The sequence below is a fragment of the Manihot esculenta genome, chromosome 11, assembly GCF_001659605.2.
Source record: "Manihot esculenta cultivar AM560-2 chromosome 11, M.esculenta_v8, whole genome shotgun sequence".
Lineage (NCBI taxonomy): Eukaryota > Viridiplantae > Streptophyta > Magnoliopsida > Malpighiales > Euphorbiaceae > Manihot > Manihot esculenta.
The window spans coordinates 8,356,828-8,382,517 of NC_035171.2; the positions used below are offsets into that span (position 1 = coordinate 8,356,828).

General features: G+C 28.3%; 1 protein-coding gene across 3 annotated transcripts in view; it reads left to right on the forward strand.

The window, feature by feature from the left end:
* The first annotated feature begins 217 nt into the window (after nucleotides 1-217).
* Nucleotides 218-25,690, forward strand: part of LOC110607891 (receptor-like protein 15) — a 96,725-nt gene continuing 71,252 nt past the window's right edge. For all 3 annotated transcript variants that reach the window (XM_043961934.1, XM_043961936.1, XM_043961935.1), the window contains exons 1-2: nucleotides 218-361; nucleotides 439-509. In XM_043961934.1, coding sequence (XP_043817869.1) covers nucleotides 299-361; nucleotides 439-509 — 134 coding nt within the window. In that variant the 5' untranslated portion in view covers nucleotides 218-298. The remainder of the gene's footprint in view (nucleotides 362-438; nucleotides 510-25,690) is intronic.

The following is a 25,690-nucleotide window of genomic DNA, read 5'->3' on the forward strand; positions in this document are numbered from 1 at the left end:
CGGTTTTTTTGTTTCGGTTTGATTTTAAACCGAACCGACTGAATGCTCACCCCTACTTATGAATATAAATTTCACCATTTAGCGAATTGAAAATTAAACTAAAGTTGGGCCGTATAGAGAGCTTTTCTGGGCTGGCCTGCTTCCATTTAAAGCCTATATCTGCTACTCTTATTCTCTCCCTTGCTCGCTCGCTATAGATGTAAAACAACAGTCGTTTTTCTTCATAGCTTTGTTCGTTTTCCTTCCTTCCCTTTCTCCTCCCAATTTATGTCTCTTTTATCGGCCATTGTTTTGCCCTATGCTTCCTATTCTCCTTCGATTCCTGCGGTTCAGTTTTCCTTCCTTTGATTTGAGAATGCACGTATGCTATTTTCACCAGCTCTTTCTTCTCTTTGCTATTTTAGTTTTGATGTTAAATTGAGTTGTTTTCTCTTTTAGAGGTGCCGAGTGGTGGATTCAACACTTCGGGAACTCTTTTTCCCTTCCAAGTCGGGTGCCATTTATCAGTTGTGAAAATTATGAATTCCTTGGTATGTTTGGCTATTCAGTTACTGATAAACTGGATGCTCTTTTTCTATATTGATTTTTGGATTGCTAATTGTTTGAATTTTTTACTTTCAGTTTCATAATTCATTTAGATTCTGAGTCATTTTGGGCTAAATGCAGTTTAAATGTACTAAGAGTCATTTGGATTTGAGAAATTGATGAAACTGTGAACTGTGTTTTAGGAAGAGCATTGAAAGAGCTCGGTTATGAAGTGAAATCAGATGTAATGTTCATTTAATCAATTTTGTTTTTGATATATAATGTAAATCTTAAAATCAGTATGAGCTAGTATTTTGGAATGCTTTTAGCTCTTCAGAGCTATATCTGTAGCAATTTGTCACAAAAGCTATCATAATAAACTCTTAAAAGGACAAGCGAACTTTGAATTTTTTATGTTGTATATATGCTTGCTATATTCCATTTGCTTTCACTCTTCTTGGTTAGTGTGTTCAGTTAACATACCTTTTACTATATGTTTATTCATGTTGAGGTATAAATACTACATGTTCTGGTAGGGTTACTTTGTCATTAGGATTAATTACATTTAACTAATATTCATGTGTTATAAATTATAGGTTCTATGCCATGGATGATTGTGCTGTTCAGTTTGAATTTGGAATTCTTTTGAGGATGCTGGTAGCCCTGTGCTTATACTGTCATCTAATTCAGAAGTGGGTTAGTACAGATGGTGCCATTCATGCTTCATAAACATCATTTCCCTTGGTTGCTCCATTATTAGGCGTGATTTATGGTGGAGAGCTGGTGAGTATTTTTCTAATGTTGATGGGTAATCGAGTTTTGTTCTTGCTTTCTCTCTATGTCTAAGTTTATTTATATTTATGATTTTCATTTTTTTTCTTTTCTATGTCTTGCTGTGATTTATTTTTGGTTTTGATTGGGAGATTCTGCAATGATAGGTAAGTTGAGGATGTAACTAATGCTTCTCTAATTGTTTGCTTATTTTATTTGTTTTGAATGATTTGCATGTTTTTTTATCCTCCATTCAGTCGTTTAACTGCGGTTTCGTTTATCTTTAATTTTCGTACATTTTTAAGTTTTCTTTTGTTTTATTATCTACTTTTTCCTTAGAGGTTCATGGGTTGTTTATTTTCTTATTCTTTTTCATGTTTTCTTCCTTCCTTTTGTCATCATTTTCTTCTCGGCTTTTGTGGTTGTTCTACTAATTAAAATTACAAAATTTCTATTCCACTGTGATCTAGTGTGTGTATGCTTCTGGTCTTTGCTCTTTAGTTTACCTATTGTGGCTTGATTTATCTTTAATTTGCGAAATTTCTGAAAAATCTCTAACAAAACTTTTGTTATATTTGTGTAGTTACACAATTCATTACCATTGTTATTCCTTTAAAATGCAGTGCTGTCTTTTTTTTTTTTTGTCATGTATTTTTTGCCTAGACTTTTTGTTGGTCGTAAGTTGCTGCTAAATGTGTGCAAGGAGATATTTCAAATACATTTGGTTCTTATGGTATGGTGTATTGGATGCATGACTTACCTATAACAAAATTTTATATGCTCAATGTCCTTGCTTTTGTTTCTTTCAGGATGCTTCTTCTCTAATGTGATTATCAGAAAAAGACGAGAAGCATCTTAAATTGAATCATGTCTCCAGAATTATATATGGAGTTATGGACGACATACTGTAAGTTTATTTCTATTAAGATTTATGCAGCTTTATATGTTACATACTATAGTAACATGTTGATTATAGATCAGAGGAGTTTGAAACACATATTTCATTTTGTACCTTGTATAGGTATTTTATCATCCTCATTATTTGCAGTTTAAGCTGGCTTCTTATCTTAAGCAATGGGTTATAGTCATGTAAATTACTTTGGTTTTTCAGGCGATTGAGCTTCACATATTAATACTTTGCATTTCATATATTGGAGGGTTGTTTTTGCATACGTAAAGGTGCAGCCTATTTTATATGTTCCCCAAATAAAGACAGTTAGAAGATGCTTTTATGTACATATTTATCAAGTGATATGGCCTTTGCAACTTTTAAATCTGCTTCAGTTAGATATGTTAAACGCATGCAGCTGCTAGCTTTAGAAATTTGTATATTTGTAGTGCACATAGAAGCTCAATGGTCAATGGAATGGGTGCAAGATTGATGTGAAAAAGCCCTTTACGGATTTCTGCTTTCTTGCATAATTCAATGCTAAAACTTTGTAATGAATTTATTTATTTTTGGTATGTAATTTATTAATAAATTCTGAGAAATGTTTATCTTGATAAACCCCCTTTTTGGGTTTAATTTTTAGTGCTTTATTGCTGTAAGAGGATCGCTTACACTCATCAATGGCTTTGAGTTGATTGGATGCCTTCACTTCACTTCACAGGTATGTAATTAATTTCCTTCCTTTGAGCATACTTACCTAATAATACTTGATCTCTCTCACACTTTCTTACATTCTATTTCCACCCGAGCTGATTGACATTTGATAAATAAACAACGAACTACTGATTGCCTTAAGAATGGTTTCTCGTCAACAACAAAAAAAATTCTGGAACTGTCCAACTCAGGGCAGTATCAACAAAAGAATATATAATGAAGTGTGTGTATGCAGAGAAGTTATACAATGATAAAGATATAGGGGGAAAAATATAATCTTTAATCATCCTAATCCATTTCTAAGCATGAAAATTATTTACCTGATCGAAATTTTCTAAGATTTCCTTCACATTAGTTACTTCCTTATTTTGATAGGAGTAGGACTAGAAAATACCAATTCCTCAATTTCAAATTTTTACTACTTCTATGTCTTGGTCCACTATTTCACTAATACACTAACATCATACATACTTGTTATAATGTTTAATAACCGTAAGTTTTACTCCACAAATCCTATCTTAGTGTTGCAATTATAAAAGCTTCGATCCATCTCCCCTTCAATGCTTTGTTGATGTCATTAAGATTGCTGAACTGATTTGACTAATCACCAACATCCTGAGATGACAGATTTTTTTTTATCTATAAATGCACATCTTGAAACTCACCTTACATTAATTTAGCATTTAAATAATGTTAGAGTCAAAAACAAAAGTATACTAAGTAGATATTTTATATCAAATTGCTAGCACAATATGGACATTTAATGAATGTCTATCTCAACTTTTCTTTCAAAGTGGTGAAATAATGGATGAGAATGCGAAGAATCATATTGAAATGGTTATCATTTAGGAATTCCTAGTAGTCTCTCACATGTACAATGCCTTACTATGCCAATTCCATCCACGTAAAATAAAAGTTATGTTTACCAAACTGTAAAGAAAACTTCGAGAAAAATGATTCAAAAAAATCCATACATGACAAGACCGACAAACGTGAATATAGTAATCGAACTACCAAGAGAAAAATTGGGTTGATTTTACTAATAGATTCATAATCCGTTATCCGTTGATAAAGTCTGCAATAAAATCTCAGATTTTGAAATGTTTCAGGCTCACTAAAAAAATGTTTCAAGCTCACTAAAAAATTAGTACGAAGTCATATATTTATAGTTATTCCTTATATTATAGAACATTGAATAACTACATGAGTGGGCCAATTAAATTGAGGTGGGTATCTTAGGATTGTTGTGCCATTGATGATTACATTAGAATATGTAATATGAGATTCTTGTGATAATTCTCCATTTGATTTTCCAAACTTTTCATCAGGAATTCGAACCTTACCATGGGATCAGCTATGAGTGGAAATTTGATTAGTCAAACCAATTTTTTAAAAGAATTAAAACACTAAAAATAAGTAGTATTAACAATATTATTGATAATTTGAAATTATAATATTTTGAGAGAGATAAAGACATGGAGAGACGACCGAAAACAATAGAGAGAAAGAAAGAGACCCAAGAAAATTGAAAGAAAAAAAACCATATAGATTATTATATACGTCAATAATTATTCTCACGGATCAAAATTTTAAAAAAAATATTACCATTGAAGAAAATAAATCGGTAAATACTTAATAAAATTCCAAGTCTATTGCAATGATTTTTTTTCCTTCTTTAACTTGTATTTTTTCAATGACTTTTCATCCGAAATTATTTTAATTTAATTTCTAAATATTTTTTTTCTCTTAAAAAGTCCCTTCATTAGATAAACTATTTTTTTCTCTTAAAAAATATATTTTCAAATTTTTTTATTGATTCCTTCTATTTTTTTTGAAAAGAATCTGTAAAGAGATATTAAGTTTCTATTAATAAATTTAAATTTTAAAAAATTAATTTTATTTTATTTTAAATTTTAAAAATAAAATTAAGCATAGAAAAATTTTGAAAATAAAAATTCATTAGATTTTACTTTTTTTTTTCAATTTTATATATTCTAATTTTAGAAGTCCTAATAAATTAAAAAAATAATAAAATTATAAGTTTTACAACTAGTAATTAATAAGAAAAAAAAAATAATTGTGAGATGAGAAATTTATAAAATGCTTCAATCTCACTAATAATTAGTATTTTTTATATTCCATGTATTATGCAATATAATTAACCTCATTTAGATGAAGAATGGACTAAATTTTCTCGTACCCAATTGGGTGGGCCACTGGGCCACTTAAATTGAAGTTGGTTATGAAGTTTGGGTGGGCCACTTAAATTGAAGTTGATTATGAAGTTTGGCCACTGAATAGTAAATGGTAATTAGGAAATTTTGAATAAATATGGGACTGCATTTGATGTCTCAAACTTGCTTTCTATACTAATAATATTTTAAATTCATTCATAAAGTAAATTATTATTTAATTATTTATTAAAACGGAAATGTTAAGTTTAATATGAAAATATTTTTAAATATATTTCATTAATATATTTGTTGTGTTTTTTTAAAAAAACATAAATAATAATGCAAAACAATCCTAATTAAAGTTTGGTCTTGATACTAAATTAATAAATTATTGGGATGCTCATCTAAAAAGAAATTTTTAATGATTTCAGTCAATACGAATAGATTAAAATTCTTGAAATTTTTATTATATTATTATTTTAATTAAAAATTTTGAGAGAATATAATAAACCACTTATCTACCATTGACCTATAGTGGCTCACCAAAATATCATTGTTTAAAATTATTTCAATAATAAATAATAATAATAACATATATTAAATAGTTTAAAGCACTTTGTAATTAAAATAATAACATTAATTTTAATTTCTAGGCAACTTCAACTCATCTTAATTTTTGGTAACTTTTTAAATATATATATATATATATCTTAAATTATTTTTTGTAGTTCCAATAGTTCACTTAATGAAAATGGGATCAAAGCATTCTAAATTACCTCAAACTAATTGATGTTTCAAAATTTTAAACTTGCTTTCTACAATAATTTTTGGTAACTTTTCATATATATATATATTTTAAATTATTTTTTTTGTTATGTCCAATAATTCTAAATTATCTCAAACTAATTAAACTTGCATGTTCACGTGTTTCAAACTTGCTTTCTACAACAATAAAATATATTTTAGATTCATTCATAAAGTAAATTATTATTTAATTATTTTTTTAAACGGAAATGTTAAATTTTAATATGAAAATATTTTTAAATATATTTCATTAATATATTTGTTGCATTTTTTTATAAAAAAAAAAGTAAATATCAATGCAAAACAAATAGTGGTACTAATTAAAGTTTGGTCACATATAAAACAACTCACACAGTATTAATGAACTGTTGAAATTGATGTTTGTATTAAGTATTTACTGCTATATTTATACAACAGAGAGTGGTTACTAAGGATAAGATTTACAGATACAAAATACTACATGTATATCAAAATACAACAGAATAACAAACTATGACTTATTTGTATTTGGTGCTTCAACACTCCCCCGCAAGATGGAGGGTCCTCGGCACACTCCAATCTTGAACCAATTAGCTCTGAAAGCAGTTTTAGCCAATGGTTTAGTAAGAAGATCAGCAAGCTGATCCTTGGTAGACACATGAGCAACCCGTAGCTTATGCTGCTATATGAGCTCTCGAAAAAAATGTATATCGATCTCGATATGCTTCATTTTTGAATGATAAACTGGGTTCTTGCAGGCATACGTCGCAGAAATATTGTCGCAGTAAATAACTGGTGAGGAAACTGTCACACCAAGTTCTTGGAGTAAATAACCTATCCACACAACTTCAGCCGCAGTGGTAGCCACCGCTCTGTACTCAGCTTCGATGGAAGATCGAGCAATTGTCTTCTGTTTCTTCGAAGCCCATGAGATTGGGATATCTCCAAAATACACAACATACCCAGTAGTTGAATGTCTATCAGTCGGGTCTCCAGCCCAATCCGCATCCGAATACGCATGGAAAACAAATCGAGATTGCGGTTTGATTATAACGCCATAATCATACGTAGACTTGAGATAACGCAGAAGACGTTTTAGAGCATCCCAATGGTGAGCCGTGGGACTCTGCATAAATTGAGAAAGCTTATTAACAGAAAAGCTTATATCTGGTCTAGTCCACGTAAGATATTGCAAAGCACCAACCAGCCGTCTATATAACGTTGAATCAACCTCATGGTTGTGAACAGTATTTTTAGATAACACTGTGGTAGTAGCAAAAGGTGTGGAAACTGGTTTTGCACCATCCATCCCAGATTGTTCCAGAATTTTCCGAACATAATGATGCTGAGATAAGAATAAACCGCCACTAAAATGATGAACATCAATGCCCAAGAACAGACTTACCTGTTGTGGTTCTTTCAATGAAAACCGGGCTGCTAGCTCTGCAATAAATCGCTGAATAAAATCTGAACTACTGCCAGTAAGCAATAAATCATCCACATAAATAAGAAAATAGCACACAACATCATCTTTGCGAAAAATAAATAGAGAGTGATCACTCCTTGACTGTTTAAAACCAAATTCAAGAGCACATGTTGTCAACGCTTGATACCAGGCTCTGGGTGCCTGACGTAGCCCATATAGTGCTTTAACCAGCTTACAAATATATGTTGGTTGTGCAGAATCAACAAAACCAGGAGGTTGGAGCATATAAACCTGTTCTTGCAGAGGCCCATGCAAAAAAGCATTGTTTACATCTAGCTGATAAATTCGCCAGCGATTTGAAATCGCTAATGCCAAAACCAAACGAATCGTAGCAGGCTTCAAAACCGGACTAAACGTCTCTCCAAAATCAACTCCAGGCCGTTGATTGTAACCCTTGGCAACCAGTCGTGCTTTATATTTGGCTATAGTCCCATCTGCATTCCTTTTGACCCTGAAAATCCACTTACAACCAATCAAATTAGTAGCATCAGAAGGAGGAACAAGCTCCCAAGTCCTATTAGACAGCAACGCATTAAACTCAGAGGACATAGCCTCTCTCCATTCTTTGATTTTAAGAGCTTGGGACACACATGTTGGTTCTATAGTGGGAGGTAGTGGATGTTTGGAAACAGAGTGAAGAATCTTTGGTTTAAAGATGTTGTTTTGAGACCGGGTAACCATGGTATGATTACGAGTAGGGTGAGGTGGTTCAATTTCAGCTGATGACGCAGAAGAATTGACAGGCGAATGAGAAGAAGACTGAGAAGGGATCGAACTGGAGGACGACAATAATGGAGAAGACACAGCCAACATAGGCGATACAGGAGAGACCGACTCTTGGGGACAACTCGAAGAAGACAAAGAAGACAAAGAAGATGGAGTTGTCGAACTAGGTGATGAATCCGACAATCGTGAAGACTCGAGAGAACCAGAGGGAGACAGATTTGATAAATCCCTAGAATTGAAAGAAATAAGATCAAACCCCTTTGCAGAAAGCGGCAACGTTTCATGGTCTGTGGACAACTCCAAATTTGGTTGAGGAATATTATACCAACCACTAAAACTCAAATTCTCTGATTTAAAGTTTATTCCTGGAAAGCTAGTCTCCACAAAGACAACGTGACGAGAGACATAAACCCTTTGACTTTTTATCTCATAACAAATATAAGCACTCTGATTTAAGGAATACCCCAAAAATAAACATGGTTTCGATTTGACCTCAAATTTCCCATTGGTATACGGCCGAAGAAAGGGATAGCACAAGCAACCAAATATCTTAAGTCGATTATAATTAGAAACTTTATTAAACAATTTAAGAAAAGGTGATTGCATTTGAAGCACAGGTGTTGGTAACCTATTAATAAGAAAGGCGGCTGTTTGAAAGCATAACTCCAAAATTGATGAGGTAAAGAAGCAGAGTGTAACAAAGTGAGTCCAGTTTCTACTACATGCCTATGCCGCCGTTCAGCAGCACCATTGTGCTGTGGAGTGTGAGGAGGTGTGTTTAGATGAGTAATTCCAGAATCTTGAAAAATTTTCCTTAAGGCAACATATTCCCCTCCCCCATCTGTATAAATACTAACAATCTGAGTATCAAACATATTCTCAACTAATTTCTTAAACACAGGAAAAAGAACGGCAACATCAGACTTAAGTTTCAAAGGGTAAAACCAAATGTATTTGGTAAAATGATCAACAAAAATAATATAATATTTAAAACCATCAATAGATGGAACGGAAGCTGGCCCCATAAATCAGAATACACCAATTCTAAAGGACGAGAACTAGTAAGTGATGAAACTCCAAAAGCGAGTCGATGACTCTTATTACAAAGACACGAATCACAATCAAAACCAGAAGATGACTCAGGTAAATTAAATTTGGACACAACATAACGACAGACTCTATTGGCAGGATGACCGAGGCGTTGATGCCAGACATAGGAAGAACCATGAACAGAGGAATATGCAGCAAACGGAGACCGAGCTTTTGGAACTGTAGAAAGACGATAAAAAGAGTCTTTAATTCTACCATTTGTGAGTATCTCCCCCGTGACCAGATCCTTAACAAGAAAACAATCAAAAAAGAATTCAATCGAGACATTATTGGCAAGACAAAATGCAGAAACAGAGATCAAATTCTCAGTAGCACGAGGAACACACAAGACATTATCCAAAGAACAAGTTTTTGAAGGAAAAGAAATGAATTTAGAACCAACATGTGTTATACGTAAACCTTTACCGTCAGTCAGATGAAGCTCATCAAGACCCTCATAAGGAGCATGTATGGACAAGTTCTGCAAATCATGAGTGACATGGTGAGAAGCTCCTGTATCTAATATCCAATTCTGTGGTTCAGCAGCAGTGACTTGATTAGCACGCGGCTGAGGAAAATTGTCTTTGAAAAACTCTTTAGCACGAAAACATCGCTTCGCACCATGGCCAGGAAGTTCACATATTTGACATAAAATTGAGGAACCACCAGAACCTTTTTTATTTGTTGTTTGTCCAGAATACTGCCGAGAACTATTTTGAGCTAATGAGTACTCCTGCCTACCACCACGATTATTAGAAAAATTCTGGCGATTACTAGAATTCTTTCGCACATTATGAGCAACAACTGGTGCATGATCATCAATAGAATTAATTCGTTTCAAATATAACTCATGAGACAGAAGCTTTTCCTGAAGAGCTTCAAATGAAATTACTGTGTCTCTAGCTCGAACCGCAGCAGCAATATCCCTGAAATCAGACCCCACACCATTCAATACATGAATAACAAGATCAATCTCAGAAATCGGACTCCCAGAAATAGCCAAATAGTCTGAAATTGCCTTAACCGTCTGTAAATAGTCAGATACAGATCGATTTTCACGTTTCAGATTAGCAAGCTTCTCACGAAGCAACAGAATTCTCGTGGCATTCCTATTAGCACATGATGATTTGATTTTATCCCATGCCTCCACTGAAGTCTCTGCAGAAGAGACTACATGCATAAAAGAGAAACTAGTGGAAGCAATAATCGCTGCCAGTATCAACTGATCTTGGCAGACCCAAAACTCATGATCAGAATTAGGTACCTCTTTCCCTTCCTTTTGAACACCTTGAGACGGACAGGGAAAGTTTCCATCAACATAACCCATTAGATTATGCCCACGCAACACCGGCACGATCTGAGCGCGCCAAGCAGGATAATTTTCTCTCGTAAGCTTCAATGGAAACTGTGATGCAGCATTAAGAGAGACTAGCATCTTTCCAGAAGAATGAGTAACACCGGTTGTGTTCGAAGCAGAAGCCATTAAAACAGAATGGATTCGCAGAGGAAGAAAACTAGATCTGTAGTGGAAAACTCAAGAGTTTTCTAGCTCTGATACCATAAAACAACTCACACAGTATTAATGAACTGTTGAAATTGATGTTTGTATTAAGTATTTACTGCTATATTTATACAGCAGAGAGTGGTTACTAAGGATAAGATTTACAGATACAAAGGATAAGATTTACAGATACAAAATACTACATTTATATCAAAATACAACAGAATAACAAACTATGACTTATCTGTATTTGGTGCTTCAACAACATAATGGTAATTAGAAAATTTTGAATGCATACCGAATCATATTTGATTTTGATTTAAGAAATTAATGAATTATTGGGATGGTTATCTGAAAAAGAATCCCAATCAATACGTTTAGATGGAATAAAATTTTTTCAATTTTGATAATATTATCAATTTAATTGGAAATTTTGAGAAAATACAATAAATCGCTTATATATTATTGATTGTGGTTGTGAAACATTAATAATTCATTGAAATTATTGTCTGTACTGAAAGATTTAAATATCCCGGTCAACAAGTTTGGATAGAATAAAATTCTCAAAAACTTTATGATATATAACTGTTTTGATGAAAAATTTGAGAAAAATATCACACATCAGCATTTTTGAAGTACAAAATATTAGCAATAACATAATTCAAGAGTAATATTTTAAATTTATTTATAAAGTAAATTGTTATTTAATTATTTTTAAATTTTTATAAACGGGAAATGTTAAATTTTAATATGAAATATTCTTAAATATATTTCAGTAATATATTTATTATATATATATTTTTTAAAAAAAGTAAAATATCAATGCAAAACAAATAACAATCCTAACTAAAGTATATGCACTCATATATACTCATTGGAAATTATCACTCATGGAAACATAAAAGTTATTTTTTTATCAATTGGTTGTATTTCATGCATTTATTTTATTAGTAACAGAGTTCTTCCAAACATGTGAGATTTTGAATTTGAATATTAGTTAAAATCAATTATTAAAAGAATGAAATATAATAAAAAAAATATAAAATATAATTTACATACTTTTTATTAATGCACCATATATTTTATTTAACCAAAATTCATATGACTAGATGAGAGTTACCGAAGGATATTCTAAAGTTCAAAATTCAGTATAAATATAACCAAACTAAAATATAAAAATAGAAATAAATCAAATCAACTAGCCAACAGGTAAATCAAATCAACTAGCCAACAGGTAAATCAAATCAACTAGCCAACAGGTAAATAAAATCAAAAAACAAATAGTCATGATTAACTACTGACTTTGCCAAACTACACCGCCACAACATCGATGACTCTCATCCGTATCCTGTTGTGAAGCGAGCACAACAATAAGTAAACAATAAGCAAAGAAAACAATCAATACCAAATTCAGAAAAAATAAAAAAATATATATATAATAAGAAAAAAAAAACAAAATAAGAGTCTTATCATCCAAACACTACTATAATGGAAAGGCATTCAGCGCTCAGCAAAATAATGATATACGGGAGCAGAGATCGTTGGACGTAATAAGAGTCTAATGTTACTGAAATCAGACTCTCTTTAGAGTCATATAAAAACCCTCAAGCAAATCAAATTTATAACAACATGTAAAATAAAAGCCGTCCTGTAAGGAAAATTAGAAATAGAGATTAAAAAAAATAATTATAATCTAACAAAATCACAAAATATAAAAGCACCAGAGTCTAAATTTGGAGAGAGATAAAGGCATGGAGAGACGAATGGAAATGATGGTGAGAGAGAAACTGAAAGGAAATTGAAAGAAAAAGAACTATGTAGACTATTATACACGTTAATAGTCATTTTTGGACCACAATTTTAAAAACATCACACTCCGACAAAATAAGTTTGTAAAGACTTAATAAAATTCTAAGTCTAGTGCTATCATCTTTCGTTTTTTTAGCATTCTTAATTTCTTGTATTTTTTTAAATGATATTTCATCTGAAATTATATTAATTTAACCCATTTTACTTCCAATACTAGAAATAAAGATAAAATTACATAATTTTTTCAATTCTCATGAGTGTCAATAATTGCATCCATCACCACTTTAACCATATGTAAATAATAATAATAAAAAATAATATAACCTTTTCCACTTCAACTATATGTGAATAATAATAATAAATAATAATATAAACTTTTAATAAAATCGATTGTTTTATTTTATGAACAAAAGATTATTATTTAAACTTATTAGTTGATTTTTCAATTTTGAAAAATATATTAAAACGTTTGAAAAATACATTAAAACGTCCCTCACTCACATTTTAAAAACACTACTAATTAGTTTTTTGTTAATGTTAATCGTTAAGTATTATAAAAAAAAATTTAAAATGTCCCTGATATGAAAAAATTAATTAGTATATTTTTTTTAAATTTAAGAGATTAACTAATAAGTTTTTTAAAATTATAAGAATTATTTAATAAAATATTTAACAGAAATATTAATTAATATACTTATTAAAACGTCATAAATATTTTAATATATTTTTTAAAATTAAAAAATCAATTAGTGAATTTTTCCTAGAGATTGAATAGTAATTTTTTTTTTCATTTATTAATGACACCCTATTATTACATTGGAAATTAGATTGTGACTTGAGCACATTAAACCAAAGATTCCATAAATGGATTTTTCACGTACTTTATCATGTTTTTCCTCTCTTATTTGGGAAAAAAAATCCCTTCATTGAATAAACTATTTTTTTTTATAAATATATTTAAATTTTTTTATTGATTTTGAAAAAAAATTAAATTTTAAAAATAAAAATTAATTAAATTTTACTTTTGTTTTTTCTATTTTATATATTCTAATTTTAAAAGTATTAATAAATAAAAATATAAAAAGTTCATGAGTTTTACAACTATTAATTAACAAGAAAAAAAAGTTTTATACTCATAATTAACCTCATTTAGATTAAGATTTTCATACAGAAATGGTCTGAATTTTCTAATATGAAATTGGGTGGGCCATTTAAATTAAAATGATTATGAATTTTGGCCATTGAATAGTAATTAGGAAATTCTTTTTTTTTTAATTTTGATGATATTACCAAAAAGTAAATTATTATTTAATTATTTTTTAAACGGAAATGTTAAATTTTAATATGAAAATATTTTTAAATATATTTGTTGTATTTTTTAAAAAAAATAAATATTAATGTAAAATAGATAGTCGTCCTAATTAAAGTTTGATCACAAAATGGTAATTAAGAAATTTTGAATGCATATGGACCATATTTGATATTGATTTAAAAAATTAATGAATTATTGAGATGGTTATTTGAAAAGGAAATTTTGATGATCCCAGTCAATACGTTCATATATAATAAAATTTTTTAAAATTTGATAATACAATTTAATTAAAGTTTTGAGAAAATACAATAAACCACTCATCTATCATTGACTGTGGTTGTTAAACATTAATAATTCATTGAAATTATTGTGGAAGACTTAAATATCCCAGTCAATAAGTTTGGGTAGAATAAAATTCTCAAAAATTTTATGATATATATAGCTATTTTGATAGAAAATTTAAGAGGAATATGACACATCATTAAAAATATTGGCAATGACATGGTCCCAGAATAATATTTTAAATTTATTTATAAAATAAATTATTATTTAATTATTTTTAAATTTTTATAAACGGAATATTACATTTTAATATGAAATATTTTTAAATATATTTCAGTAATATATTTATTGTATTTTTTTATAAAAAAAAAGTAAAATATCAAGCAAAACAAATAGTAATCCTAATTAAAGTATATGGACTATCATATATACTCATTGTAAATTATCACTCATGAAAACATAAAAGTTATTTTTTTTATCAATTGGTTGCCATACTCCATCGCCACAGCACTGATGACTCTCATCGATATCCCGTTGTTGTCGACCAATACGGAAGCGAGCACAACAATAAGCAAAGAAGCAATCAACACCAAACTCATAAAAAATAAAACAAACATAATAAGAAAACAAAACAATTAGCATGCAGTAAATTGGAGAAAGCCTTCGAAATAAAACAAGAGCGTTGATCATCCAAGCACTACTATAAAAGGAAGGCATTCAGAGCTCAGCTAAATAATGATATATGGGAGCGGAAATCGCCAGACGTAACAGCACGATCTCGGGAATCTAATGCTACTGAAATCAAACCATCTTTGGAGTCATATAAATACCCTTAAGTAAATTAAATTTATCGAGTAAATCTCTCATTGTAGAAAACTAGAACATGCAAAATAGAAGTCGTCCACAATCGACAAGGAAAATTAGAGATAGAAGTTAAAAAAATAATTATAAATTTAACAAAATCACAAAATGTAAAAAATCACCAATCACAAAATAACTCAGCAAATTGTAGGCAAAGTCGAGGAAGTTACCAAACTCAATCATGATGAGTAATGATAATTTGCACAATATCAAAATAAAAAAGAAAAAATAAATAAAAAGATGTCAATGAATCAAATCATTTGATGACAAAGCCTAAATCATTCCAAATCCTGAATTCCAAAATAGAAGTGACTGTGGTCCATATACCACACCAAATTGCACTCCTTTTCATCTCACTCTCTTCTATTTTCGTTTTCCAAGTCCATCTGCTATGATTTATGATTTATGATTTTTTTTTATATTCTTAACTTCTTGTATTTTTTTATGACTTTTCATTTGAAATTATATTAATTTAATTTCTAAATATTTTTTTTCTCTTAAAAAGTCCATTAAATAAACTATTTTTTCTCTTAAAAAATATATTTTTAGATTTTTTTATTGATTCCTTCCATTTTTTTTAAAAAAGAATTATTGTAAAGAGATATTAAGTTTCCATTAATAAATTTAATTTTTTAAAAATTAATTTTATTTTATTGTAAATTTTAAAAATAAAATTAAGCATAGAAAAATTTTGAAAATAAAAATTCATTAGGTTTTACTTTTGTTTTTCAATTTTATATATTCTAATTTTAGAAGTCCTAATAAATTAAAAAATAATAAGTTTACAAGTTTTACAACTAGTAATTAACAAGAAAAAAAGAAAAAAATTGTGAGATGAGAAGTTTATAAAATGCTTCAATCTCACTAATAATTAATCTCATTTAGATTAAGATTTGGATGCAGAGATGGACTGAATTTCCTTATATGCAATTGGGTGGGCCGGTTAAATTGAAGTTTATTATGAAGTTTGGCCACTGAATGATAAATGATAATTAGGAAATTTTGAATAAATATGAGACCGCATTTGATGTCTCAAACTTGCTTTCTATATTTATAATATTTTAGATTCATTCATAAGGTAAATTATTATTTAATTATTTTTTAAAACGAAAATGTTAAATTTTAATATGAAAATATTTTTAAATATATTTCATTAATATATTTGTTGTATTTTTTTAAAATCATAATTAAAATTTAGTTATGGTAATTAGGAAATTTCGAATGAATAAACTACTTATCTCAATAATTTATTAATTTTTCTCAAAGTTTTCTTAATAAATATTTTATTGAGATGGTTATTAATTTTTAAATTATTGAGATGGTTAATAAATTATTAAATATTTCCATTTGATAGATTACATTTAATACTGATTTATGAAATTAATAAATTATTGAGATGATTATTAAAAAAAATATTTAATGATTTCGGTCAATTCGTTTAGGAGAATATAATAAACTGCTTATCTACCATTGACCTATATAATTGACATCAAGTCAATACAATTACTTTTTTTTTTTTTCTAGTGACTTACCAAAATATCTCACTCTAAACATCTTTAGTCTGTCTGCAATATATAAAAAAAAATATTATAAAATATTTTTTTAATTAATATTTTTTAAATATAAATTATTTTTTACGGATAAATAAAATCTAAATCACTGAAATTAGTATTAATAACAATATATAAAATAATTTATAATTATAATATTTGGAGAGAGATAAAGAAATGAGTTTTTTCATACTATATAGATCAAATACTAACTTTTCCTTTTTACTAATAAAGCCCCTACTGATGCATTGGAAATTAGATTGTGACTCGGACACATTAAACCAAAGATCCCTTAAATGGATTTTTCACCTCCTTTATTATTTCTTTCCTTTTATTGGATAATTTTTTTTAAAAAAAATATATTGATTCCAAAAAATTTTAAAAAAAATATTATTGTAAAGGAATATTAAGTTTCCATTAATAAATTTAATTTTTTTAAAAAGTTAATTGTAAATTTTAAAAATAAAACTAAGCATAGTAAAATTTTGAAAATAAAAGTTAATTAAATTTTACTTTTGTTTTTCTATTTTATATGTTCTAATTTTAAAAGTACTGATAAATGAAAATATATATTACAGTTATTCCATATATTATAAAACATAATTAGGCTCATTTAGATTAAGACTTGCATACAGGGATGGTCTGAATTTTCTTATATAGAATTGGGTGGGCAATTAAATTAAAGTGGGCAATTAAATTAAAGTGATTCTGAAGTTTCTTATATAGAATGGTAATTAGAAATTTTCTTTTTTTCTTTTCTGAAAAAAATATCAGTCAATACGTTCAGGATAAAATTTTTGAAAATTTGATAATATTATCAATTTAATTAGAAATTTTGAGAAAATACAATAATAATTCATTGAAATTATTGTCTTTACATGAAGACTTAAATATCCCAGTCAACAAGTTTGATATAATAAAATTAATTTTCAAAATAAAAAATTTAAGAGAAATATCACACATCACTAAAATAGAAAATTCATAATAAAATACTGTAATCTACTAAATTATGAAACAAAGAGTTTATTATAAATTAAAATGGCTGAATATATAATTATATTTTATATTAATTGTGATTAATCTGCATTAAAATTTTAATTTATTCAACATTAAAACTTATAAAAATCATAATAATTAAACACAAATTAATTATATTATTTTTTATAAATAATTAATTATATTATTAATAATTTATTAAAAAAATAAAAATTGATCACATATTACTAACCGTATTTTAAATTTTGCTATGCTATGAATTATTATAAATTAATTATAATTTTATTATTTTATAAAAATTTAAAATTTAATCAGTAAAATTTTAAATACAATTAATAATAAATTAAATATGGGCAATAACATGATTTCCAAAGTAATAACAAACCACTCCGTTTTGAAATACAAAATATTGGCAATAACATAATTCTCAGAGTAATATTATAGATTTATTCATAAAATAAATTATTATTTAATTATTTTTAAATTTTTATAAATGGAAATGTTATTTTTTTAAAAAGAAAAAGTAAAATATCAATACAAAGCAAATAGTAATTCTAATTAAAGTATACAGACTATCATACATACTCATTGTAAATGATAACAATAGAGGAAAAAAAAAACGTTATTTTTTATCAATTGGTTTTATTTCATATCTTTATTTTATTAGTAACAGACTCCTTCCAAAGATGTGAGATTTTAAATTTGAATATTAATTAAAGTCAATTATTAAAAAAATAAAATATAATAAAAAAATATAAAATATAATTTGAATATTTTTTATTAATGCACCATATATTTCATTTAACCAAAGTTATACGAGAGAGTTACTAAAAGATATTTAAAAGTTTAAAATTCAGTATAAATCCAATCAAACTAATATTTAAAAATCAAAATCTAAAAAATTAAAATCTAAAAAATAGGAATAAATCAAATCAATTAGACAATAAATAAATCAAAATCAAAAAATAAATAGTCAAGACTAAGTAGTGACTTTATCAAATTCTACTGTATCAAAAAACAAATAGTCAGGACTAACCACAGATTTTATCAAATTCTACCGCCACAGCACTGACTTTAAAATATATAATAAATTTCATAAAGTTGATTTAATATATTAAAATAAAGAATTGTTATTATCTTTAATAATGAAAATAAAATATAATAAACTACTGCATTTTGAAATATAAAATATTGATAATAATATGTTTTTTAGAGTAATATTTTAAATTTATTTATAAAGTAAATTATTATTTAATTTTTATAAATGAAAATATTAAATTTTAACATGAAATATTCTTAAATATATTTATTTTATTTTATTTTTTAAATTTCATAAATATATATGAACGTTTACGCCAGCGATCTTAGTTTTCCACAATCTTTTTAAAAGAAAAATATTTTACATTTTTAACATTTAAGTCAATAAAAAAATATTTAACAAAAATATTTTTTTTATCAAAATAAAAATATATTATTTTCTGTATTTTAAAAATTTTATTAAAATATCAATATATAAAATTATTAATATATTTTAATTTTTAAATTAAAATTAATTAATAAAAAATAAATTATTTTGTTATAAAATATTTTTTTTGATTGATATTTTTTAAATATAAATTATTTTTTATAAATAACTAAAATCTAAATCACTAAAATAAGTATTAGTAACAATATATGAAATGATAATAAAAATGATGGTGAAAGAGAGAGAAAGGAAATTGAAAGAAAAAAAATCATGTAGACTATTATATACGTTAATAGTCATTCTCCAGACCACAATTTTAAAAACATCAATGTATGGAAAAATAAGTTTGTAAAGACTTAATAAAATTCTCATAGAGTGGTAACTGTATCCATCACTTCACCACTTTAACTATATGTAAATAATAATAATAAATAAAAATATAAATTTTTAATAGAATAGTTACTTTATTTTATGAAGAAAAAATTATTATTTAATTTTTATAATATGAGAAAATTTATTAATTGATCTCTCAATTTTATAAAATATATTAAAACGACTTTGATCTTTTAAAAAGTCTACTAATTAGTCATTCTATTAATTTTAACCGTTAAATATTGTAAAAAAATCTAAAATATCCCTAATACAAAGGAACTAATTAATATATTTTTAAAAAAATTTAAGGGATCAACTAATAAATTTTACTTTTATTTTTTTCTATTTTATATATTCTAATTTTAAAAGTACTAATAAATGAAAATATAAGAAGTTCATGAGCTTTATTACTACTATTAACAAGAACAAAAAAGTTTTAAACTCATATATATTTTACAGTATTATGGAATATAATTAACCTCATTTAGATTAAGACTCTTGAATTTTCTCATATGGAATTGGGTGGGCCACTTAAATTAAAGTGATTATGAAGTTTGGCAATTGGTAATTAAAATTTTTTTCTTTTGAAATTTTGATGATATTACCAAAAAATAAATTATTTTTTACACGGAAATATTAAATTTTAATATAAAAATATTTTTAAATATATTTTATTAATATATTTGTTACATTTAAAAAAAATAAATATCAATGCCAAACAAATAGTGGTACTAATTAAAGTTTGGTCACAGAATAGTAACTAGAAAATTATGAATGCATACTTAACCATATTTGATGTTGATTTAAGAAATTAATAAATTATTGGGATGGTTATTTGAAAAAGAAATTTTGATGATTCCAGTCAATACATTTAGATATAATAAAATTTTTAAAAATATTGGCAATTAATTGAAAATTTTGAGAAAATACAATAAATCATGGTTGTTAAACATTAATGATTTACTGAAATTATTGTGGAAGACTTAAATATCCCGGTCAATAAGTTTGGGTAGAATAAAATTTCCACAAATTTCATGATATATAGCTACCTTGATGGAAAATTTAAGAGGAATATGACACATCATTAAAAATATTGGCAATAATATAGTCCCCAGAGTAATATTTTAAATTTATTCATAAATAAAATAAATTGTTATTTAACTATTTTTAAATTTTTTAAACGGAAATGTTAAATTTTAATATAAAATATTATTAAATATATTTCAGTAATATATTTGTTGTATTTTTTTATAAAAATAGTAAAATATCAATGCAAAACAAATAGTAATCCTAATTAAAATATCATTTGGTTGTATTTTATTCCTTTATTTTATTAGTAATAGAGTTGTTTCAAAATTGTGAGATTTTGAATTTAAATATTAATTAAAGTCAATTATTAAAAAAATATAATATAATAAAATTTAGATATTATCATTTAAATATTTTTTTTATTAATGCACCGTATATTCTATTTAACCAAAGTTTATATGGCTGTATATGAGAGAGTTATTGAATAGTATCCAAAAATTAAAAATCCAGTATAAATCCAACCAAATTAAAATCTAAAAATAGGAATAAATCAAACCAACTAGACAATAAGCAAACCAAATCAAAAAACAAATAGTCAGGACTAAGCACTGACTTTGCCAAACTCCATCGCCACAGCACTGATGATTCCCATCGATATCCCATTGTTGTCGATCAATACTGAAGCGAGAACAACAATAAGCAAAGAATGCAATCAACACAAAACTCAGAAAAAATAAAACAAACATAATAAGAAAATAAAACAACTAGTATACACTAAATTGGAGAAAGCCTTCAAACTAAAACAAGAGTGTTGATCATCCAAGCACTACTATAAAAGGGAAGCATTCAGAGCTCAGCTAAATAATGATATAGGGGAGCAGAAATCGCCGGACGTAACAGCGCGGTTTCGAGAATTCAATGTTACTAAAATCAAACCCTCCTTGAAGTCATATAAAAACCCTCAAGTAAATTAAATTTATCGAGCAAATCTCTCATCGAAAAAGACTAGAACATGCAAAATAAAAGCCGTCCACGATCGGCAAGGAAAATTAGTGATAGAAGTTAAAAAAATAACTATAAATCTAACAAAATCACAAAATGTAAAATCACCAATCACAAAGTAACTCGGCAAATTATAGGCAAAGTCGAAGACCTTACCAAACTCAATATGATGACTAATGATAATTTGCACAATATCAAAATAAAAAAAATAAAAAAGAAAAAATAAATAAAAAGAAGTCGATGAATCTAGTCATGACGAAGTCTAAATCATTCCAAATTCTGAATTCCAAAATGGAAGTAACTGAGGTCCATATACCACACCAAATTGCACTCCTTTCCAAGTCCATTTGCTATGATTTATGATTTATGATTTTTTTTTTCTTTTACATCCTTAACTTTTTGTATTTTTTTATAACTTTTCATTCGAAATTATATTAATTTAATTTTTAAGTATTTTTTTCCTCTTAAAAAGTCTCTTCATTAGATAAATTATTTTCTCTCTTAAAAAATATATTTTTAGATTTTTTTATTAATTCCTTCCATTTTTTTTAAAATTATTATAAAGAGATATTAAGTTTCTATTAATAAATTTAACTTTTAAAAAATTAAGTTGAGGTGGGTATCTTAGGATTGTTGGGCCATTGATGATTACATTGGAATATGTAATATGAGATTCTTGTGATAATTCTCCATTTGATTTTCCAAATTTTTTATTAGGAATTCGAACCTTACCATGGGATCAGCTATGAGTGGAAATTTGATTAGTCAAACCAATTTTTTAAAAGAATTAAAACACTAGAATGAACAGTATTAACAATATTATTGATGATTTGAAATTATAATATTTTAAGAGAGACATGGAGAGACGACGGAAAACTATGGAGAGGAAGAGATCAAGAAAAATTGAAAAAAAAAAAAAGAATAATATAGATTATTATATACGTTAATAATCATGCTCACGGATCACAATTTTAAAAATATCACAGTCGAAGAAAATAAGTTTGTAAATACTTAATAAAATTCCAAATTTACTGTTATGATTTTTTTTTTTTTGTGTTCTTAATTTATATTTTTTCTATGATTTTTCATTCGAAATTATATTAATTTAATAGATTCACAATCCATCGGTAAAATCTGTAATAAAATCTCAAAGTTTAAAATATGTTGGACTCATTGAGAAAATGCTTCAAGTTGACTAAAAATTAGTATGTTTTATATTCATATATTTGTAGTTTTTTTAATCTTAATTCATATATTTATAGTTATTCCAGATTATAGAACATTGAATAAAACCTCATGCAGATTCAAATTGAGATGCAGATGGGCTAAATTTTCAAAAATTGAGTGGGCCAATTAAATTTTCATTATTTATTTTTTTTATCAAAATAAAAATATATTATTTTCTGTATTTTAAAAATTTTATTAAAATATCAATATATAAAATTATTAATATATTTTAATTTTTAAATCAAAATTCATTAATAAAAAATAAATTATTTTATTATAAAATATTTTCTTTGAAAAATTATTTTTCATAAACAAATAAAATCTAAATCACTGAAATAAATATTATTAATAATATATGAAATGATTTATAATTATTATATTTGGAGAGATATAAAGATATGGAGAGACCAATGAAAATGATGGTGAAAGAAATGATGGTCTAAAATAATTGTTAATTATGCTAGAAATGCTCTCTCTTCGTAAGTCTTGTGCTTCACGTTTTTTGTTCAAAGTCTAGGGTTTTCCTAGGGTTTCTGCATTTTTCTTCTCCCATGGCAGATAATTTACAGCATCTTTCCTTATCTGATGAGGAGGATCAAGTCCTGGAGGTTGTACCCTTGGTGGATACTTCTTCTTTTTCCTATAATATGTGCTTTGTGGGTATGTTTTTGACATATAGTAGGATCAATTTTAATTCAATGCGGGACGTTCTTGCTGAGTTTTGGCATCCTCTTGGGGGAGTTAGTATTACTGATCTTGGTGCTAAAAGATTTTTGTTTCGGTTTTATATCCTTGTTGATTTTGAACATGTTTGGAATGGAACTCCTTGGCTTTTCAATAATCATCTCTTGATTTTACACCCTCTTCAACCTGGGGAGGTTCCATTATTGGTTCCTTTAATTTACGTTAGTGAATGGGTTTAGATTCATGACCTCAAGGCGGGATTTTTTTCTGAATCAGTGGCACATTCCTTGGCTAATTTTATTGGGGACTGGACCATGATTTGACCAGGGTTTCTACTATTGAATCGGAATCTTATATTAGGGTTCGTGTCAGGATGGATGTGAGGAATCCTTTGAAAAGGCGTCGTCAACTAGTTGCTCCTGATGGTACTTCTTTCTTTGCCCGTTTTGCTTATGAACACTTTCAGGTTTTTTGTTTTCTGTGTGGACAGTTGGGCCATACAGATTATTTTTGTGACCTTTTGCTCCATCATAAGAAGGAGCCTTTGACGCCTCAATGGGGTCCTGAGTTAAAAGCTGTTCAGCGTAGGTACCAACGTCCAACTAGCTCTTGGCTGCGGTTTGAAAATTTGAGTTTACACTCACAGGCTCCTGCTTCTGGTGGAAACTCTTCTTTCCAGAACCAGTTGCCTTCACAGGTTTTCCTTAATTCTTTATTGTGAGCGCTTGCTACGGATGGTGAAAATGATTTTAGTGCTGGTTCTATGGAGACTGATTGTAATGGGGATAAGCAGGATGCAGGAAAGAATGATCCTTTATACAAGCCTGATGATAGTAAGAAGCGTCAACGGGTTGTTTCTACTGTCATTGTTTCTGATACTATGGATTCAAGGTCAGGCTCTTCTTCTCTATTGGCCGAACCCGCTAAGCGGGTCGCCCGTCAACAATGAGGATAATTTGCTGGAACTTCCAAGGTGTGGGCAATCCTCAGGTAGTAAATGCTATGGTGGATATTGTACAGTATTATAAACCATCTACTCTTTTTCTTATGGAAACAAAAGCTAATGGTGTAAGGATGGAACAAATAAAGTCTTTATTACGTTTTTCTCATTGTTTTTCTGTTGATTGTGTTGGTATTGGGGGTGGTCTCTCTCTTATGTGGAAAGATGATGTCAAGGTAGCCATTACAGGTTATTGCTGTAACGCCCCGAAAATCGGACCGCTACCGGCGCTAGGATCCGGGTCGACTTAAGGCCGCCGGGACCCGTAGCAAGCCTAACATGCATCCTGTGAACCTGCTTAATCCCATACATGATCAACAAAAAGCATAAAAATTAAACTTTCCTTTGCATACTCATCAACCAAACTCAACCTGTGCATAACATAAACATAACTTTGATCCCTCTGTGGGATCTCATCTGTGCCCTCAATGGGTAACATACATCTGTTGAGCTGGTTTACATAAACATCATCAAAATCTCTAAGATCATGTACAAAAAGGGATACAACATTCTATGGTCAAGCACATGCTAACATCCATAAAACTCATTACAACTATACTGTACTTTTACATTACAATTTGATCATGTCCATTTCTATCTATTACATAGGCATGACTTCTTCACTCTATTCGAACTCCCGCACTATATCCTGTACCTGTAAGCCTGGGGGAAAAGGGAGAGGGGTGAGCTAAAAGCCCAGTGAGTAGAGCTAGTAAAACACATTTAACACTATGCTCAAATGGGATGCATCATAACACAAACAATTCACATAAGGGTTGGGTGAACTCGTCACCAATTAGTCCAAGTTAACTCTGTGCCAGGCCTGTAGAATGGGGCCTGGTCTTCCTGTCAGAACATACATCACTTACCATTTTTCCAGGGCCTCCTCTGACTCCTGGTCTTCAAGTCCCATAACCGTGCTAGACCATAGGATGAAATCCTGGTCTTTCCTTACTCTGTGCCAGGCCTGTAGACTGGGGCCTGGACTTGCTTACTCTGTGCCAGGCCTGTAGCATGGGGCCTGGACTTCCTGTCTTGGACTAGTTGGGTCATCCAACATTCACCCACATCAACAACAATTTATGCAATGCGGCATATTCGTGAAAACTAATGCAATCATCCTATTGCATAATCATGATGCATGAAACATGATAAAACATTTAATTTAAAAGATTAAGTTTTAGTTCCACTCACCTCTGGCAGACTCTGACAACACCGAAGCAGCTGAACTCACTGCTGGGGTCCTCGGTTCCTCAGGTCCGAACCTACACAGGTGGACTCAAATGAGGGACCAAACATATATAAACATGACTCTAATATATCCCCCAAAAACCCCCTAAAACATCCTGAAAACATCACATAAAAACATGCAAGAAGTGGCTGAACAGGGCACTTTCGGCGGCAGGTTCGGCGGCCGAAAGTCCCTCCAGAGCCGAAAGTCAG